This window comes from Salmo trutta, chromosome 14 (assembly GCF_901001165.1).
Source record: "Salmo trutta chromosome 14, fSalTru1.1, whole genome shotgun sequence".
NCBI lineage: Eukaryota > Metazoa > Chordata > Actinopteri > Salmoniformes > Salmonidae > Salmo > Salmo trutta.
The window spans coordinates 55989378-56009819 of record NC_042970.1 but is presented as its reverse complement, the minus strand read 5'-3'; the positions used below and the strand labels follow the sequence as shown (position 1 = coordinate 56009819).

The window sequence follows — 20442 nt, the reverse complement described above, 5'->3', positions numbered from 1 at the left end:
AGTGCTGCTTTTGATACCATCCATCACCACATTCTTTTGGAGAGATTGGAAACCCAAATTGGTCTACACGGACAAGTTCTGGCCTGGTGTAGATCTTATCTGTCGGAAAGATATCAGTTTGTCTCTGTGAATGGTAGAAATTATTGGTAGATAATGTATTGTGTCATTTTGGAGTCACTTTTATTGTAAATAAGAATATAATATGTTTGTAAAGACTTCTACAATAATGTGGATGCTACCATGATAACGGTTAGTCCTGAATGAACCGTGAATAAAGATGAGTGAGAAAGTTACAAACACAGAAATATCATACCCCCATGACATGCTTATCTCTCACCATTACAAGAACAGGGGAGGTTATAATGATGTTTTTTTGGGGGGGGGGGTTGATATTCATGGGGTACAAAGCCAAAATAAACTGTCACTGTCCCAATACTTTTGGAGCTCAGTGTAGTTTGTGTCCCATTTGTAAGAGTTGGTTCAAGATGTAATTCAAAAGATATTAGTCTTGTCATTCTCCGATGAAATTATGAAGTGACAGTGTCCACTTCATAATTTAAATGTGTAATATGATAATCGACCAAGATGAAAGCACACACAATCCATACTCGTTATATGAGGGTTTTCATAAACAGGTGTTGTGTGCCGCCATACCTTGTGCACATATGCAGAGTTAAATCATTGAAATAATTTTTGGATTGGTGATTTAAAACAGGCCTTGATTAGCCTGCCTTGCCTGGTGAGAGCATATCAAATTACCTTAAAAATGAAACACAATTACATCTGTCTTTCCATTCTGCATCTTATAAGTCCATATGTGTGTGTGTGTGTGTGTGTGTGTGTGTGTGTGTGTGTGTGTGTGTGTGTGTGTGTGTGTCTGTGTGCTGGAGGCAGGAAAATAGGCTTCATCAAAATGATAAATGCCACTGTAACACATGCATCAAAACTTGATTTACTTCCTGTCTATAGAGTGTCTGAGTGGCATGTTTCATTAAGTTTCATTAAGCCGCCAATTGTGATGTGAACGCATCGGCTGTTTGACGCCTTAGAAAACAATGTGTCTCCATTGACAGTCCATGTTAATTCCTGACATTATCTGACATTATCTTTAATGGTGCTAGTAAGACTTTACGTGATTTGGTGAGTGGTATCAATAGGCTTAATTTAGACCTAAATCACTCACGATAACTACAGTAACTGTCCAGGGATCATGCCAACCAAAGTCTGAAGAGCTGCTGGTGTAGCAGCTAGCCTAGCTGCGAGTTAGCTATCAAGCTAGCGAGGTTTCCTTGAAAGCTTGAACACAGCCTGCAACGCAGTTAGCCCTTGTGGCTGGGAAGGCGGATTGTTTCTGGCTTGTGGCTGTTTAAATACCTGCTGTTTGTTGCTGTTTCCATCTGCCCTGCGACCTGCCCTGTCTGGAAATACGTGGAGTACCAGCGTTAGACTAAGTTGCTACCATGTCATCCAAGGCTAAAGCCAGTGGGAGTAAGGGAGAGGACAGTGTTTCTCTATCACAGGTGAATGATCTTTCAAATTAACAAAAAGGGTTGTAGAGGTAGTTGTTTCAACAACCGGAAAATAGCTTCAAGAGCTTTGGACTCAATTATACTCATGGACTCAACTAACATGAGAATGAACGATCTGACCAGAGGGGTCCAAGACCTTAAGGACAGTTAACAGTTCTCCCAGGGAGATGTGGATGTCCTGAAAGACTCTTGCAGTATGATGATAAACTGTAAGCTCACGCAAGATGATATCAGCACTGTCTTTCAATCATTAGTAGAGATTACAGGGAAAACAGACTATCTAGAGGGACAATCGAGGAGGAATAACATCGTTGTGGATGGCATACCAGAGTCTCCAGAGTCTGAGGAGAAAGTAAGAAAAATGATCAATGAAAAGCTGCCGATGGATCACCTGTGGATCACTAGACCCAGGCCGATAGTGATCCAGTTCCTAATGTTTAAGGACAAAATGGCTGTTCCTGAAAGAGCTAAGAAGTTGAGAGGAACCAATATATTCCTTATCAAGGACTACTCGGAAGCTGTGCGCCCGACGTGGAAAGAACTTATCCCAGCCATGGAAGCTGCCAGAGAGCGTGGGGACATTGCTTCAATCTGCTACGACAGGCTCATTGTCTACCCTCCCTCTCAAAAGACTGGGAGGAGTGAGACAGCCTAGCTTCCGGGTCAGTAGCTTCAGCCCCACATCACACATACACATAGACACCAGCCTGATTGACTGACTCTATTAGGCAAGCAATGTTCTTGTCATGTGTGTTTATTTATATATATATATATATATATATATATATATATATATATATATATATATATATATATATATATACATACATACATACATACATACACACATACACATACGTACGTACGTACGTACGTACGTACATACATACATACATACATACATACATACATACATATATATACATATATATATATATATATATATATATATATATACACATAGAACACCTAATCATTCAAGGGTTTTTCTTTATTTTTACGATTTTCTACATTGTAGAATATTAGTGAAGACATAGAAACTTTGAAATAACACATAAGGAATCACGTAGTAACCAAAAAAGTGTTAAACAAATCAAAAAATATTTTATATTTGAGATTCTTCAAATAGCCACCCTTTATCTTGATGATAGCTTTGCACACACTTGGCATTCTCTCAACCAGCTTCACCTGGAATGCTTTTCCAACAGTCGTGAAGGAGTTTCCACATATGCTGAGCACTTGTTGGCTGCTTTTCCTTCACCCTGCGGTCCAACACATCCAAAAGCATATCAATTTGGGTTGAGGTCGACTGAATGTGGAGGCCAGGTCATCTGATTCAGCACTCCATCACTCTCCTTCTTGGTCAAATAGCCCTTACACAGCCTGGAGGTGTGTGGGGTCATTGTCTGGTTGAAAAACAAATGATAGTCCCACTAAGCGCAAACCAGATGGGATGACGTATCGCTGAAGAATGCTGTGGTAGCATGCGTGCCTTGAATTCTAAATAAATCACAGACAGTGTCACCAGAAAAGCACCATCACACCGCCTCCTCCATGCTTCACGGTGGGAACCATGCATGCGGATATCATCCATTCACCTACTCTGCGTCTCACAAACACACAGCAGTTGGAACCAAAATTTGAGGGGCTGAGGATGAACCCAGGTGTAGAAAATGGACCAGGCGAGGAATGAATGATTTGGGATGAACATAAATACTTTACTTGAAAAACGAGAACATAAGGATAATAGTGATACTGGAAAAACAACAAACACTAGGACTAGAAAACACACTCTGGGCCGAACACACAGGGAACCGAAACCAAGCTACTGCAAAGGGAAACAGAAAATACACCTCTCTTAAAGGGAAATCATAACTAGTAATAGGACACACCTGTCATTGCAGCAGAGGTATCTCTGGGTCTTCCTTTCCTGTGGTGGTCTTCATGAGAGCCAGTTTCATCATAGCGCTTGATGGTTTTCGCGACTGCACTTGAAGAAACTTTCAAAGTTCTTGAAATTCTCCGCATTGACTGACCTTCATGTGTTAAAGTAATGATAGACTGTTTATTTGAGCTGTTCTTGCCATAATATGGACTTGGTCTTTTACCAAATAGGGCTATCTTCTGTATACCACACCTACCTTGTCACACCACAACTGATTGGCTCAAACGCATTAAGAAAGAAAGAAATTCCACTAATTAACTTTTAACAAGGCACACCTGTGAATTGAAATGCATTCCAGGTGACTACCTCATGATGCTGGTTGAGAGAATGCCAAGAGTGTGCAAAGCTGTCATCAAGGCACAGGATGGCTACTTTGAAGAATCTCAAATATAACATATATTTTGATTTGTTTAACACTATTTTGGTTACTACATGATTCCATATATGTTATTTCATATGTCATGTCTTCACTATTATTCTATAGTGTAGAAAATAGTACAAATAAACAAAAACTCTTGAATGAGTAGGTGTGTCCAAACTTTTGACTGGTACTGTATATATAGCCTTAGACCGCGCTCCCGTTTTCCCTTGAAACGATATAACTGATCGAGATCTAATTACTTTAAAATAGAGATTATTTTAGTTTTCTTTTTGTTTTTACACATTGTTTATTTTTTCCATCAACACACTTGTTCAATTGTGTTGAATGGGATAAGAATGATAAGTATGCTAAACTTTAGGAAATAACATATTACAAACTTTTTGTATGCTTTTAATTTTCCATTTTATTGGGCATTAAAAACTGAATAAATTAATCCTTAATGGAGCTTGTATGTTTCAGACCCTAAAGGGAAGAATCTCTAATTAAAGTTGGCATACAAACATACCCTTAACTGAAAAACAATGTTTTGCTAAAGCGGAGAAGTAATAATGTTACACAGCAAATGGGAGCTTGAGATTAAAAGGAGATGAGCATTTTTGGTATTTTGTTCAAGGGCTTGTTTTTCACATTATGTTCAAGAAACGTATGTTGTAAACAAAATGAGTCATTTTGTGCTAAAATTGGAAGTGTGTAATCAATATTTTCAGATCCATTTGTTGATGCATTTGACCTTGGTCGCCTATTGTTTACACTATTTAACATTCAGCTACCAAGTGTAAATTGAAATGCTATTTATTATTTATTTTTCTATGTCCATTGTAGAAAGTTTACAAACAGAAATCAACCTATTTGAAAAAAGCATTTGTTTGATAGATTTTTTTTTTTAAGATGGCGGATGTCAAGAAAAACAACAAAAAGCAGTATTGTGTTTTTCATGCAGTGCTCCATAAAAGCTGTCTCTCTAAAGTCAGATAAATCTCCAGTAAAAGGATTATTTCATCCTCACTGTTTTAAATCTCCTCAGGGACCTCACTGATTTTCTAATAATAGATGATTTAACCATCCAGGGTGCGCTCAAGACAAAACACATGCCAAATGAGAAATTGAGAACAATCCTGCCTCTCCTGTTTTTGAAGAATTAGAGCTAACAAAGAATTCCAACACGTCGAGAAATGTTCTTGGACAGTATCAGTGTTACGGTAAAAATGTCTCTTTGGTGGAATAAACATGGTTATTTGGTTGGGTGGGGGTTTGGAGGCTGACTGGGGATGACAAATATCTTTGGGCCAAGTACATCCAATGCTTCATCGACCATATGACGCTAAGCCCTGGCATCATTGCTTTCCAATCTGATTATGAATGGCAAGATCAGTGGACAACAAGTGGACATGGACACGGACACACACCCCCACACCCCATGCAACAAAGGTCTAAAGGTCTAACCCGGTGAAGCAGCCTTACTGGCCAAACAAAGAGGTGGATGCTTATGACCCTTACACAGTCCATGAACAAACATGGCAGTCTATGAAATTATGAGTAAATGTAATATTACAAAATGTGCTAGAAAGTACTGTGTTGCATGAATAATACTATATTGATCTAAGACTAGGATCAACAATAAATGTATAGATCATTGTTGACAATAACAGACCAAAAAAACTATAAAAGTACATTGGCATTACAGTAAAATACACTTAGAAGGTGTACATGTGTGACCTAAAGAAAATACAAAAATGTATCGTGTGACTTAAATCTAACCACTAAACTCCCAAATCTAATCTTCTTCTGGTAAACTGGGAGCTTAAATTAATGGGATTCAGTGTGGTTTCTACCTTAATTAGAACCTCCATTGTGGCTATAAAGATACTTCCATTTCAACAGCAAGGGGAAAAAGGAACATTTAAAATTCAAAGCATATTCGTGAGATGACGCATACTGCTTTAAAGCAAAAGTCATTACCATAGAAGTGCAATTAGCACCGCTGAGAACAGTCAATGTGCACTAATTACAAAATTACAACCCAGAGATTACAGATTGTTCACAAAAAAACAATTTACACATTTTCTGAGACATTGCTACTCTCAACTAGTTTGAGACCTCGTGGGAGGTTTGAGCTGTGATAAATGAAAAGATAACCACAGTCTTTATGGAATGAGGATATCATAGTGCAGGGATAATGGCAAGGTCTCCACAGTTTTAGGTTATACGTTACATCCAATCACACAAATACAATATTTTCATTTGTGCTTATTAATTCCCACTGTAGTCATATTGTGTTTTGAACACTTTGATAACAGGCTGTAATCAGCATTCATTATAAAGTTATTAGAAGTGACGGCAATCATTATTGTGGTTTTAATTATCAAATCAAAATCAAATCAAATCGTATTTGTCACAAGCGCCGAATACAATACAATATACAATACAATACAATACCTTATAGTGAAATGCTTACTTAAAACTGCACTGTTGGTAAGGGCTTGAAAGAAAAATACCTAAAAAATAAGAAATAAAAGTAACAAATAATTTAAGAGCAGCAGGAAAATAACAATAATGAGGCTATATTCAGGGGGTACCGGTACAGAGTCAATGTACGGGGGCACCGGTTAGTCGAGATAATTGAGGTAATATGTACGTGTAGGTAGAGTTATTAAAGTGTCTATGCATAGGTAATAACAGATAGTAGCAGCAGCGTAAAAGTGTGTGTGTGGGGGGGGGGGGCAATGTAAATAGTCTGGGTAGCCACATGATTAGATGTTAAGGAGTCTTATGGCTTGGGGGTAGAAGCTGTTTAGAAGCATCTTTGACCTAGACTTGGCGCTCCTGTACCGCTTGCCGTGCTGTAGCAGAGAGAACAGTCTATGACTAGGGTGGCTGGAATCTTTGACCATTTATAGGGTCTTCCTCTGACACCGCCTGGTATAGAGGTCCTGGATGGCAGGAAGCTTGGCCCCAGTGATGGCAGGAAGCTTGGCCCCAGTACCCTCTGTAGTGCCTTGCTGTTGGAGGCCAAGCAGTTGCCATACCAGGCAGTGATGCAACCTGTCAGGATGCTCTCGATGGTGCAGCTGTAGAACCTTTTGAGGATCTGAGGACCCATAACAAATCTTTTCAGTCTCCTGAGGGGGAATAGGCTTTGTCGTGCCCTCGTCATGACTGTCTTGGTGTGCTTGCACCATGTTAGTTTATTGGTGTGGAACTTGAACTTGAAGCTCTCAGCCTGCTCCACTACAGCCCCGTCGATGAGAATGGGGGCATGCTCGGTCCTCATTTTCCTGTAGACAACAATCACCTCCTTTGTCTTGATCACGTTGAGGGAGAGGTTGTTGTCCTTGCACCACACGGTCAGGTCGCTGACCTCCTCTCTATAGGCTGTCTCGTCGTTGTCAGGGATTGGGCCTACCATTGTTGTGTCATCGGCAAACTTAATGATGGTGTTTGAGTTGTGCCTGGCCATGCAGTCATGAGTGAACAGGGAGTACAGGAGGAGACTGAGCACGCACCCCTGAGGGGCCCTCATGTTGAGGATCAGCGTGGCGGATGTGTTGTTACCTACCCTTACCACCTGGGGGCGCCCATCAGGAAGTCCAGGATCCAGTTGCAGAGGGAGGTGTTTAGTCCCAGGGTCCTTAGCTTAGTGATGAGCATTGAGGGCAATACGGTGTTGAACACTGAGCTGTAGTTAATGAACAGCATTCTCACATAGGTGTTCCTTTTGTCCAGGTGTGAAAGGGCAGTGTGGAGTGCAATAGAGATTGCATCATCTGTGGATCTGTTGGGGCGGTATGCAAATTGGAGTGGGTCTATGGTTTCTGGGATAATGGTGTTGATGTGAGCCAAGACCAGCCTTTCAAAGCACTTCATGGCTACAGGCGTGAGTGCTATGGGTAAGTAGTCATTTAGGAAGGTTACCTTAGTGTTCTTGGGCACAGGGACTATGGTGGTCTGCTTGAAACATGTTGTTATTACAAACATAGACAGGGAGAGGTTGAAAATGTCAGTGAAGACACTTGCCAGTTGGTCAGCGCATGCTCGGAGTACACATCCTGGTAATCTGTCTGGCCCTGCGGCCTTGTGAATGTTGACCTGTTTAACCTCTTATGACTAGGGGGCAGTATTTTCACGGCTGGATAAAAAACGTACCCGATTTAATCTGATCATTAGTCCTGCCCAGAAACTAGAATATGCATATAATTATTAGCTTTGGATAGAAAACACTCCAAAGTTTCTAAAACTGTTTGAATGGTGTCTGTGAGTATAACAGAACTCCTATGGCAGGCAAAAACCTGAGAAGGTTCTGTTCAGGAAGTACCCTGTCTGAACATTTCTTGCCCTTGTTGATTCTCTCTATCTATTACAAAGGATCTCTGCTCTTACGTGACACTTCCCACGTCTCCAATGGGCTCTCAGAGCCCGGGAAAAACAGGAATGACGTGATTCAAAGCCCTGGCTGAAGCATACGAGAGCAAAAGCGGGCAATCAGTGGAGAAATGCTTAGGCTCGCGACCTGCCCCGCCCCCGTCTTTCGGTTTTTCCCTCAGTTTACAGACATGCAGATTCCCGGTCGGAATATTATCGCTTTTCTACGAGATAAATTGCATAAAAATTGGTTTTAAACAGCGGTTGACATGCTTCGAAGTACGGTAATTGAATATTTAGAATTTTTTTGTCACGTTCTGCGCCATGCGCCCGACCGTGATTTACCATTGGGATAGTGTCTAGAACGCACTAACAAAATGTCGTTGATGGAACATAACGATGGATTATTTGGGACCAAACCAACATTTGTTATTGAAGTAGAAGTCCTGGGAGTGCATTCTGACGAAGAACAGGAAAGGTAAGACCATTTTTCTTATAGGAAATGTGATTTTGGTGAAGGCTAAACTGGTTGGGTGTCTAAATAGCTAGCCCTGTGATGCCGGGCTATGTACTTAGAATATTGCAAAATGTGCTTCATCCGAAAAGCTATTTTAAAATCGGACATATCGAGTGCATAGAGGAGTTCTGTATCTATAATTCTTAAAATAATTGTTATGCTTTTTGTGAACGTTTATCGTGAGTAATTTAGTAAATTCACCGGAAGTGTTCGGTGGGAATGCTAGTTCTGAACGTCACATGCTAATGTAAAAAGCTGTTTTTTGATATAAATATGAACTTGATTGAACAGACATGCATGTATTGTATAACATAATGTCCTAGGTGTGTCATCTGATGAAGATAATCAAAGGTTAGTGCTGCATTTAGCTGTGGTTTAGTTTTTTGTGACATTATATGCTAGCTTGAAAAATGGGTGTCTGATTATTTCTGGCTGGGTACTCTGCTGACATAATCTAATGTTTTGCTTTCGCTGTAAAGCCTTTTTGAAATCGGACAGTGTGGTTAGATTAACGAGAGTCTTGTCTTTAAATAGCTGTAAAATAGTCATATGTTTGAAAAGTGGAAGTTTTCGGATTTTAGAGGAGTTTGTATTTCGCGCCCCGCCCATCATTGGATATTGGAGCAGACGTTCCGCTAGCGGAACATCTAGATGTAAGAGTTAAAGGTCTTACATCGACTGCGGAGAGCGTGATCACACAGTTGTTCGGAACAGCTGATGCTCTCATGCATGTTTCAGTGTTACTTGCCTTGAAGCGAGCATAGAAGTAATTTAGCTCGTCTGGTAATCTCGTGACACTTGGCAGCTCTCGGCTGTGCTTCCCTTTGTAGTCTATAATAGTTTGCAAGACCTGCCACATCCGACGAGCATTGGATCCGGTGTAGTACAATTCGAGCTTAGTCCTGTATTGACACTTTGCCTGTTTGATGGTTCGTCGGAGGGCATAGCGGGATTTCTTATTAGCTTCTGAGTCCCACTCCTTGAAAACGGCAGCTCTACCCATTAACTCAGTGCGGATGTTGCCTGTAATTGCCTGTAATCCATGGCTTCTGGTTGGGGTATGTACGTACTGTCATTGTGGGGACGATGGCATCGATGCACTTATTGATGAAGTCAGTGACTGATGTGGTGTACTCCTCAATGCCATCAGAAGAATCGCGGAACATATTCCACTCTGTGCTAGCAACACAGTCCTGAAGCTTAGCATCTGCTTCATCTGACCACTTTTTTATTGACCGAGTCACTGGTGCTTCCTGCTTGAATTATTGCTTGTATGCAGGCATCAGGAGGATAGAATTATGGTCAGATTTGCCAAATGGAGGGCGAAGGAGAGCTTTGTACGCGTGAGTCTCTGTGTGTGGAGTAAAGGTGGTCTAGAGTTTTTTTCCCTCTGGTTGCACATTTAACATGCTGGTAGAAATGAGGTAAAACGGATTTAAGTTTCCTTGCATTAAAGTTCCCGGCCACTAGGAGCGCCGCCTCTGGATGAGTGTTTTCCTGTTTGCTTACAGCTCATTGAGTGCGGTCTTAGTGCCAGCATCGGTTTGTGGTGGTAAATACACTACTACGAAGAATATAGATGAAAACTCTCTAGCTAGGTAGATAGTGGTCTACAGCTTATCATGAGATACTCTACCTTAGGCGAGCAAAACCTAGAGACTTCCTTAGATATCGTGCACCAGCTGTTGTTTACAAATATACATAGACCGCCAACCCTTGTTTTACCAGAGGCTGCTGTTCAATTCATGTCGTCGTTCAGCCAAGAATCGGTGAAACATAAGATATTACAGTTTTTTTATGTCCCGTTGTTAGGATACACGTGCTTGTAGTTTGTCCACTTTATTATCGAGCGATTGTACGTTGGCCAATAGTACCAATGGCAAAAGCAGATTAGCCACTCGTCGCTGGATCCTGACAAGGCACCCGATCTCCTTCCGCAAAACCTTTCTCCTGTGAATGACGGGAATGAGGCCCTGTTCGGGTGTCTGGAGTAAATCCCTCTCGTCCGACACATTAATTAGTGGATCAATTAAGGTCTTACTATGTTTCCATCAACTTGCAGTTCTATCAAGCTAGTGTCTTTACGGCAAAGCATTGTCTGTTTGAATACATGTATGAAGCAACAACAATAATGTCAACTATCTGTAGCCATCAAGGAGGCTATTCGAAGAAGTAAGCTATCGTGATCTATTTTTAAAGGCAATAATTTGAAATAAAGACACAATATGATGCATAGAAATATCTCTCTCATTGACAAATGTGTATTTTTTTGTGTCATATTTTTGTCATGTAAAGAGATAAGGAATTTAGGCACCGTCCCCAGCCAGGCTAGTAGAAAGCAATTTATCCAAAACCATGTGATATTTCAAAAGACAACATTTTACTATCCTTGGGCTAGTATCCCTATGTGTACAGACAGCAGGTCTACAGTTAAACCCCTTGCATGTATTTGAACTAGGAACAGGACAAGACAGTGGAACCAAGACAAAACCACTAAAGACACAAATACTCTGACACACACCATCCTCCTCTGTCTGCTTGACGATCTCCTCACTCTCCTTGCTTCCCTCTGGGTTGGCGAGGACCAGGCGAAGGCGTACAGTGACGAAGGGCCTCAGGCCCCGCAAGGTGAAGTGGGATGATGTCTGGATCAATTCCTCGGCGGCAAACTCCTGCTGGTTGAACACATACTGGTACTGCACTGTCAGGTTGTAGCTGTGGCAGCGCGTCACGGCGTAGCCAAATGTCTCCCACTGCAGGGTAAGCTGGCGGGCCCGAATGTCCACCACATTGACATTCTGAGGCCCGTGGACTGGGTCTGAAGGCAGAAGGAGAAAGAGAGGAAAAGGGGTTAGACTTTGTGAACATATCCTCATATCCAACCATTGGCAAATTAAGAGGAACTGACTGCCTCACTGCTTAGGGATCCCATAATTGATTGCACAGGATGAGCCGATGTTGGATGGCATTAAGTCACATGAGGAAAAAAAAAACCTGAACTGCTATTGCTGTATTTTGGAGATAGTTGTTTAGCACAGTAGAGTTGTTTAGCACTTTGATCAAGTCTACCTCTTTGATAAATCTCCACTAACCCCCCCATGGATGTCCGGTGGGCTATCACAGCAGTATCATCCACTTGTTGCGAGTATCATGGTTAAGTTGATATACCATGCATGAGTGAATGACAAAAGGATTGCTCAAACAAAGCCCTTTAGCCTCAAGGTTATTCTATTTCCCCTAGGTTAGCTAATAACAACATCTAAATCATACAAGATGGTGGGAGACAAAACCGCCCTTCCTTTTGGATTCTGTTTGGGTGCATCTGGGTGGGACTTGAAATTTAAACGGTTTTGTCTGATTTTACAAGATGAAAAGCCTGTAGTGTAATCTGGACAAACCAAAGCTAAGTGCACAAACAACTGGCATTTGGGTGCAGAGCTCTTGAACCTTTAGAACTGGTTGTTAAGAAGCCCCTCGAATCTTATCGATGGCACCATCCAGAAAAGCATTTATGTAATTCCTGAATACTTTATTGTTTGGAGATACAGTACAATGTTTTGATGACGTCTACATTATGATATGAGTGATGTTATAATATGGGTCTGTAAAAAGGAGACCAGCAAGCTACATGTATTGCAGTTGTGGTAAACTACACAGTGATCAATATAAATACCGGTAAATCTACTTTTTCATCTATCACATACTACTATTCTCCACAGAACACAAAACACAGTAACTTGACGACTTTGTGTAATACAGACTTATTATGCATGCTTAGTTCAAGGCCTCACATTAGTGGAACTGATTGAGAATAATGCTGAACAACAAAGCCCAAATCCCCAGGTCTGAATGGGCCTGATTGGGGCTAATCTACGGCTAATCAGGGTTCATTTCGGAAATCAGCTCTAAGAAGATTGCTAATTTCAGTCTAGAAAATCCAATAGGGGGAACTCCCTAGGTCAGCAAACCAAAAAATAGTGGCATCTGTGAAGCCTGAGTTATAACTTTGCTTTTGTTGTTAAGTCAATGAAGGCATCTCCTGAGTTGCCCTTGATCTTGACAAATAATGACTCAGTGTTGTCATTGTTATTTATACCCTTTCTCCCCCTCTTCCTCCTCCAGCTCCTCTCAGCTATCTACCCCAAATGAAGCAGAGGGAAAGAGGGAGTGAAGGAGGGAGGGAGTAAGGGATGGAGGGATGGTAGGGGGCTAGCATTGGGCATGACTCAAGTCTCATTAATCAAGGAACATGGCGGTCGGCAGTGTTTGGCACACACTGAGAAAGGGCAACTGAGAGGGTTGCTATGCCATGGGTGAGCTGATTCCACCCCAGGTAGGGAAAGGGGGATATCTAGTCATTTGAACAACTGAATGCCTTCAACTAAAATGTGTCTTCCGCATTTAACCCAACCCCTCTGAATCAGAGGTGTGCAGGGGGCTGCCGTAATCGACATCCATGTCTTCAGGCGCCCGGGGAACAGTTGGTTAACTGCCTTGCTCAGGGGCGGAATGACAGATTTTTACCTTGTCAGCTCGGGGATTCGATCCAGCAAACTTTCGGTTACTGGCCCAATGCTCTAACCAATAGGCTACCTGCTATAGAAACATTAATAATCATCGATTGTGATACAGTTTTCAAAGAATATGTTGATATGCCCCTTATCTTTCATATCAGCAGAAAAAGAGTCCCGTGCAGCTCAGTTTGTAGAGCATGGTACTTGCAACACCAGGGTTGTTTTTTAAATATTTTTTTATATACTGCTCAAAAAAATAAAGAGAACACTAAAATAACACATCCTAGATCTGAATGAATGAAATAATCTTATTAAAGACTTTTTTCTTTACATAGTTGAATGTGCTGACAACAAAATCACACAAAAATAATCAATGGAAATCCAATTTATCAACCCATGGAGGTCTGGATTTGGAGTCACACTCAAAATTAAAGTGGAAAACCACACTACAGGCTGATCCAACTTTGATATAATGTCCTTAAAACAAGTCAAAATGAGGCTCAGTAGTGTGTGGCCTCCACGTGCCTGTATGACCTCCCTACAAAGCCTGGGCATGCTCCTGATGAGGTGGTGGATGGTCTCCTGAGGGATCTCCTCCCAGACCTGGACTAAAGCATCCGCCAACTCCTGGACAGTCTGTGGTGCAATGTGGCGTTGGTGGATGGAGCGAGACATGATGTCCCAGATGTGCTCAATTGGATTCAGGTCTGGGGAACGGGCGGGCCAGTCCATAGCATCAATGCCTTCCTCTTGCAGGAACTGCTGACACACTCCAGCCACATGAGGTCTAGCATTGTCTTGCATTAGGAGGAACCCAGGGCCAACTGCACCAGCATATGGTCTCACAAGGGGTCTGAGGATCTCATCTCGGTACCTAATGGCAGTCAGGCTACCTCTGGCGAGCACATGGAGGGCTGTGCGGCCCCCCAAAGAAATGCCACCCCACACCATGACTGACCCACCGCCAAACCGGTCATGCTGGAGGATGTTGCAGGCAGCAGAACGTTCTCCACGGCGTCTCCAGACTCTGTCACGTCTGTCACATGTGCTCAGTGTGAACCTGCTGTCATCTGTGAAGAGCACAGGGCACTAGTGGCGAATTTGCCAATCTTGGTGTTCTCTGGCAAATGCCAAACGTCCTGCACGGTGTTGGGCTGTAAGCACAACCCCCACCTGTGGACGTCGGGCCCTCATACCACCCTCATGGAGTCTGTTTCTGACCGTTTGAGCAGACACATGCACATTTGTGGCCTGCTGGAGGTCATTTTGCAGGGCTCTGGCAGTGCTCCTCCTGCTCCTCCTTGCACAAAGGCGGAGGTAGCGGTCCTGCTGCTGGGTTGTTGACCTCCTACGGCCTCCTCCACGTCTCCTGATGTACTGGCCTGTCTCCTGGTAGCGCCTCCATGCTCTGGACACTACGCTGACAGACACAGCAAACCTTCTTGCCACAGCTCGCATTGATGTGCCATCCTGGATGAGCTGCACTACCTGAGCCACATGTGTGGGTTGTAGACTCCGTCTCATGCTACCACTAGAGTGAAAGCACCGCCAGCATTCAAAAGTGACCAAAACATCAGCCAGGAAGCATAGGAACTGAGAAGTGGTCTGTGGTGACCACCTGCAGAACCACTCCTTTATTGGGGGTGTCTTGCTAATTGCCTATAATTTCCACCTGTTGTCTATTCCATTTGCACAACAGCATGTGAAATGTATTGTCAATCAGTGCTGCTTCCTAAGTGGACAGTTTGATTTCACAGAAGTGTGATTGACTTGGAGTTACATTGTGTTGTTTAAGTGTTACCTTTATTTTTTTGAGCAGTGTATATATATTTTTTAAACCTTTATTTTACTAGGCAAGTCAGTTAAGAACAAATTCTTATTTTCAATGACCTTGTCAGCACGGGGCTTCGATCTAGCAACCTTTCGGTTCCTAGTCCCAACGCTCTAACCACTAGGCTACCTGCCGCCCCATGGGGGACCAGTTTGATACACACTGGGGACCAGTACAACAAATATATAGTATAGTCTGCTAAATGACAAAAATGTGTGTATATATATATATATATATATACATACATACAGTGCCATCGGAAAGTATTCAGACCCCTTCCCTTTTTCAAAATGTTCTTACGTTACAGCCTTATTCTAAAATTAATAAAAAATCTACATAGTAATCTACACAAAATACCCCATAATAACATAACAAAAACAGGTTTGTAGAGTTTTTTGCTAATTCATAAAATAAAATAAAGAAACAGAAATAAGTTATTTACATAAGTATTCAGCCCCTTTGCATCCTGTTTCCATTGATCACCCTTGAGATGTTTCTACAACTATATTGGAGTCCACAAGTGGTAAATTCAATTGATTGGACATGATTTGGAAAGGCACACACCTGTCTATATAAGGTCCCACAGTTGACAGTGCATGTCAGAGCAAAAACCAAGCCATGAGGTTGAAGGAATGGTCTGTAGAGCTCCGAGACAGGATTGTGTCGAGGCCCCGATCTGGGGAAGGGTACCCCCAAAAAGTGATCTTGTCTGATGAAACCAAGATTGAACTCTTTGGCCTGAATGCCAAGCGTCACGTCTGGAGGAAACCTGGCACTATCCCTACGGTGAAGCAAGGTGGTTCCTCCAGAACGCTCAGGACATCAGACTGGGGCAAAGGTTCACCTTCCAACAGGACAATGACCCTAAGCACACAGACAAGACAATGCAGGAGTGGCTTTAGGACAAGTCTCTGAATGTCCTTGAGTGGTCCAGTCAGAGCCCGGACTTGACCCTGATCGAACATCTCTGGAGAGACCTGAAAATAGTTGTGCAGCAACGCTCCCCATCCAACCTGACTTGAGAGGATATGTAAAGAAAAATCGGAGAAACTCCCCAAATACAGGTGTGTCAAGCTTGTATCATCATATCCAAGATGACTTGATGCTGTAATCGCTGCCAGAGGTGCTTCAACAAAGTACTGAGTAAAGTTTTTTTCCATTTTCCATTTTGAATAAATGTGCAAAAATTTCCCCAAAACAGTTTATTGCTTTGTCATTATGGGGTATTGTGTGTAGATTGATGAGGGAAAAAAACTATTTCATACATTTTATAATAAGGCTATAACCTAACAAAATATGGAAAAAGTCAAGGGGTCTGAATACTTCCCGAAGGCACTGTATATATAAAGGTGTGTAGTAATTAAACTTTTTTTGTTTGTTTCCAAAACCTTACCGCAAGTAATGTATGTCAATGTTTAGAGCAAGTGGCGGGGCTCTTAACAAAAGTTCCCCGGGAAGAAGATACCTTCATCAATAGGCGCTAAGCTAGTTAGCGTCTATGAATGGGCTAGAAGCTGTCATAGCCTACCAACAGGACCCAGAGTTTTACCTGACCAGGTCATGAGATCAGGAAAAACTCCAGGCCCCAGAAAAGACAAGCACAAATTTTGCCACACCACTTTTTAACCCCTCTGATTCGCAATATCTACATTCTAAAGTCTAACAGTGCAATCTAATACATTTTTTTACATCATGATTATGAAGGGGATATGAATGCTCCATAATGGTCTCAGTGCCCCTAGGATTCAGTACCAAAAGCCTCCTAAAGACAAGATAAGCCCCCCCAGAGATACGTGACTTAAGCAAATTGGATTAACACGACTGCAAGCAGATGTTCCAGAGACTCTTTTTTTAGCTGTTTTTAATTACTCCCGTCATGTTTGAAAAGCGACTCCAAAGTTGGAGGGAAAACTGCCCGTTTTAATTTAGCAAAATTGTATCTGCATGAGAGAGTTGTATCTGCATAGAAGCTCCCTCCATTTTCCTTCAAACTGATAAAGAATATGCAGAGATTCACAAATGATTTGATAACTAAGTTTTATATAGAAAATCCAAGTTGGATATTGCAATAGAGATGAACACAAAGTTCAGGGCCTTTTAGGGTGAAACTTAAGAAAGAAAGGAGATGCGTGGATCGAAACTTTCCAAAATGTCACAACATCGGTTTAGCTTGACACAGACTTGGAACTACCTGCTGCTCCTTTGTTATTGGATAGGGTGGTTGTTTTGTCCATTTGCTAAATGGCGTTATTGACCTCCATCTTCCTCAAGGTGACTCTGGTCCATAGAACGGTGTAGAAAGATGTTGATGCAATTTCTTTGAAGCCCATTGAATCCCTCACTGTCTATCGTCCCTATTTTTTTGTACCTTTATTTAACTAGGCAAGTCAGTTCAGAACAAATTCTTATCTTCAATGACACCCTAGGAACTGTGTTGTTAACTGCCTTGTTCAGGGGCAGAACGACAGATTTTTACCTTGTCAGCTCGGGGATTCGATCTTGCAACCTTTCGATTGCTAGTCCAACGCTCTAAACACTAGACTACCTGCCGCCCCTATAATCACCAAGGCCTCGAAAATTCCCCTCTACTTCACGTCAGCCATTGTACCCTGGCAAGTACTACAATGTCCAGCAATTCCCACTCACAATTGTCATACAAAAAACACGGATACAGTGGTGGGACGTTGTCCATCTTTGTTTGAGAGACCGAGAGATTGTGATGCCTTCTAGCTGACTGTACCCTCAGTGTAACTGAGGGTACAGTCAGGATGAGGTCGAATGGTGTTTAAGTGTGTAGGACAGGTGAAAGCGGAAGGCCGATGGAATCCGATGTTTTCATGTCGTTTCAATGAGAGGTATTAACAGGGGTAGCAATCTTGGTGCAATAGAAGAACACACAAGTTCACTAGGTTTTCCAATGGAGCATGGGACCTGGATTTGTTTGAGTTCCTTTGAGTCATTTTACAGACTAGACTACAGTACATGTTCTTAACAACTCAATATATCTCTGTAGCCTACACTTTCATCAAACCTAATATTGAATTGTGTGGGTCTATCCATGAGTGCACAGGGCATGCAGGAAAAATCCAGCCCCACTTTATATAAGGAATCACAAATGAGTTGTCCGACCTTCAGTACAAAAGCCCTGCACTTCCACACCATGGCAAAAAGCATCCTGTTCACATTCTGTGACATTCTAAACCCCCATCATTTGAAGTTTGCTATCTCAGTTTAATGAGGGATTCTGGAGTGCAACTCAAACACACACACAAAAATATATACACACACGCACACCCCTGGTGGTTTGTGAGGGCTGGAGAGGCAGAAAACTTCCTGACTGCTAAAGTCCTGGTGTTGGCTGGTCTGTCCATTTCCCGGGCCACAGGTCACCCTTTAAAGCAGAGAGCAATTAGGGAGGAAGAGTGGTGGAGCGGAACCGAGTACAACTGTTACCTTAATTACCTGGGCTCTGCCCGTGTGGCTCCCCGCCACTCTCTCACTACTCCAACAGGCTCCTTTACAGCCCTGCCAATAAATATACCCATTGATTAATTTGCCTGAACCTGAGGTTTAAATTGCATTCATGTCTGAGGCATGTATCTGTGTAGAGCTAAGATTATGTAAAAACTTGATTGAGACTAATCAAAAGTGCAGTTTTATTGAGATTCCAAGATAATAAAATATTGTAGAGGCAATCTGCAGTTCAAACAACAGCAACGCGGACACCTAGAGAAATGTAACCACCCTAAAGTGAATACATGGGGCTATGGATGCAAGGACTGACCATCCATGAGATCAAAATGATACAGTGTTTGTTTACAATCACATTGTTTACACACAAATTAGCAAAACAAGCTTATATTTTGGGTTCTGATGAGGTCTGACAGTTGAACTTAGCTAATGAGGCATTTATAAGTTATATGTGTTAATAATCAATGGCTATATGTCCTTAACTGAAAGTTAAAAACTACGTAGCAATCACAGATTTCCCCTTTAAAAGGTGAGGGCTACTGTATATATGATTAAAGTTCTTTGCATCCCTCTTATGCTATATATTGGCAAAATGTGGTCTCACATTGTTCTCAAGGCTGGATTCCTGTTAAGCATTGCTAAAGTGCACCGCTCTATTCAATCGCCGCTCAATAGCCCTCAACCGCTCTCCACTTTCACCCACTCGCCAAAAGCCCCTTGCCATTTTATCAGAGCCTTACAGCATGCAGGCTCAGAGCCCATTCAATTCCTTCCCAAGTGTGCGGCACCACCTCCATTTGGTAGACGAGAAACGTGGAAACAGGGATAGGGGCATTCAGCCAACCGAAACAAGCGGAAGAGTATGATAATACACTGAACAAAAATATAAACGCAACACATAACAATTTCAAAAATGTGACTTTGAGTTACAGTTCATATAAGGAAATCGGGCAATTTAAATAAATTCATTAGGCCCTAATCTATGGATTTCTAATGACTGGGAATACAGGTATGCATCTGTTGGTCACAGATACTTTAAAAAAGTAGGGGCGTGGATCAGAAACCAGTCAGTATCGGGTGTGACAACCATTGCCTCATGCAGTGCAACACATCTCCTCATGCAGTGCAACACATCTCCTAGAGTTGTTCAAGCTGTTGATTGTGGCTTGTGGAATGTTTTCCCACTCCTCTTCAATGGCTGTGCAAAGTTTGTTGGATATTGGCGGGAACTGGAACACGCTGTTGTACATGTTGATCCAGAGCATCCCAAACATGCTCAATGGGTGACATGTCTGGTGAGTATGCATTTTCAGCTTCCTTGTGTAGAGATCCTTGCGACATAGGGCCGTGCATTATCATGCTGAAACATGAGGTGATGGAGGTGGATAAATGGCACGACAATGGGCCTCAGGATCTCGTCAAGGTATCTCTGTGCATTCAAATTGCTATTGGTAAAATGTAATTGTGTTTGTTGTCTGTAGCTTATGACTGCCCATACCATGTGGCACTCTGTTCACAACGATGACATCAGCAAACTGCTAGTCCCCACACAACGCCATGCATGTGGTCTGCGGTTGTGAGGCCGGTTGGACGTACTGCCGCATTTTTTAAAAAACAACTGAGGCGGCTTATGGTAGAGAAATCAAAATTAAACTCTCTGGCAACAACTCTGGTGGACATTCCTGCTGTCAGCATGCCTATTGCATGCTCCCTCAAAACTTGAGATATCTGTGGCATTGTGTTGTGCGACAAAATGCACAGCACAAAGTGCACCTATGTAATGATCATGCTGTTTAATCAGCTTCTTGATATGCCACACCTGTCAGGTGGATGGATTATATTGGCAAATGAGAAATACTCACTTACAGGGATGTAAACAAATTTGTGCACACAA

At 42.2% G+C, this 20442-nt stretch overlaps 1 protein-coding gene across 14 annotated transcripts in view; it reads right to left on the bottom strand.

Moving 5' to 3' along the window:
* The window catches only part of ptprt (protein tyrosine phosphatase receptor type T), a 515339-nt gene that overhangs the window by 182555 nt on the left and 312342 nt on the right, over window positions 1-20442 (bottom strand). For all 14 annotated transcript variants that reach the window (XM_029776440.1, XM_029776442.1, XM_029776445.1 and 11 more), the window contains exon 8: window positions 11254-11550. In XM_029776440.1, coding sequence (XP_029632300.1) covers window positions 11254-11550 — 297 coding nt within the window. The remainder of the gene's footprint in view (window positions 1-11253; window positions 11551-20442) is intronic.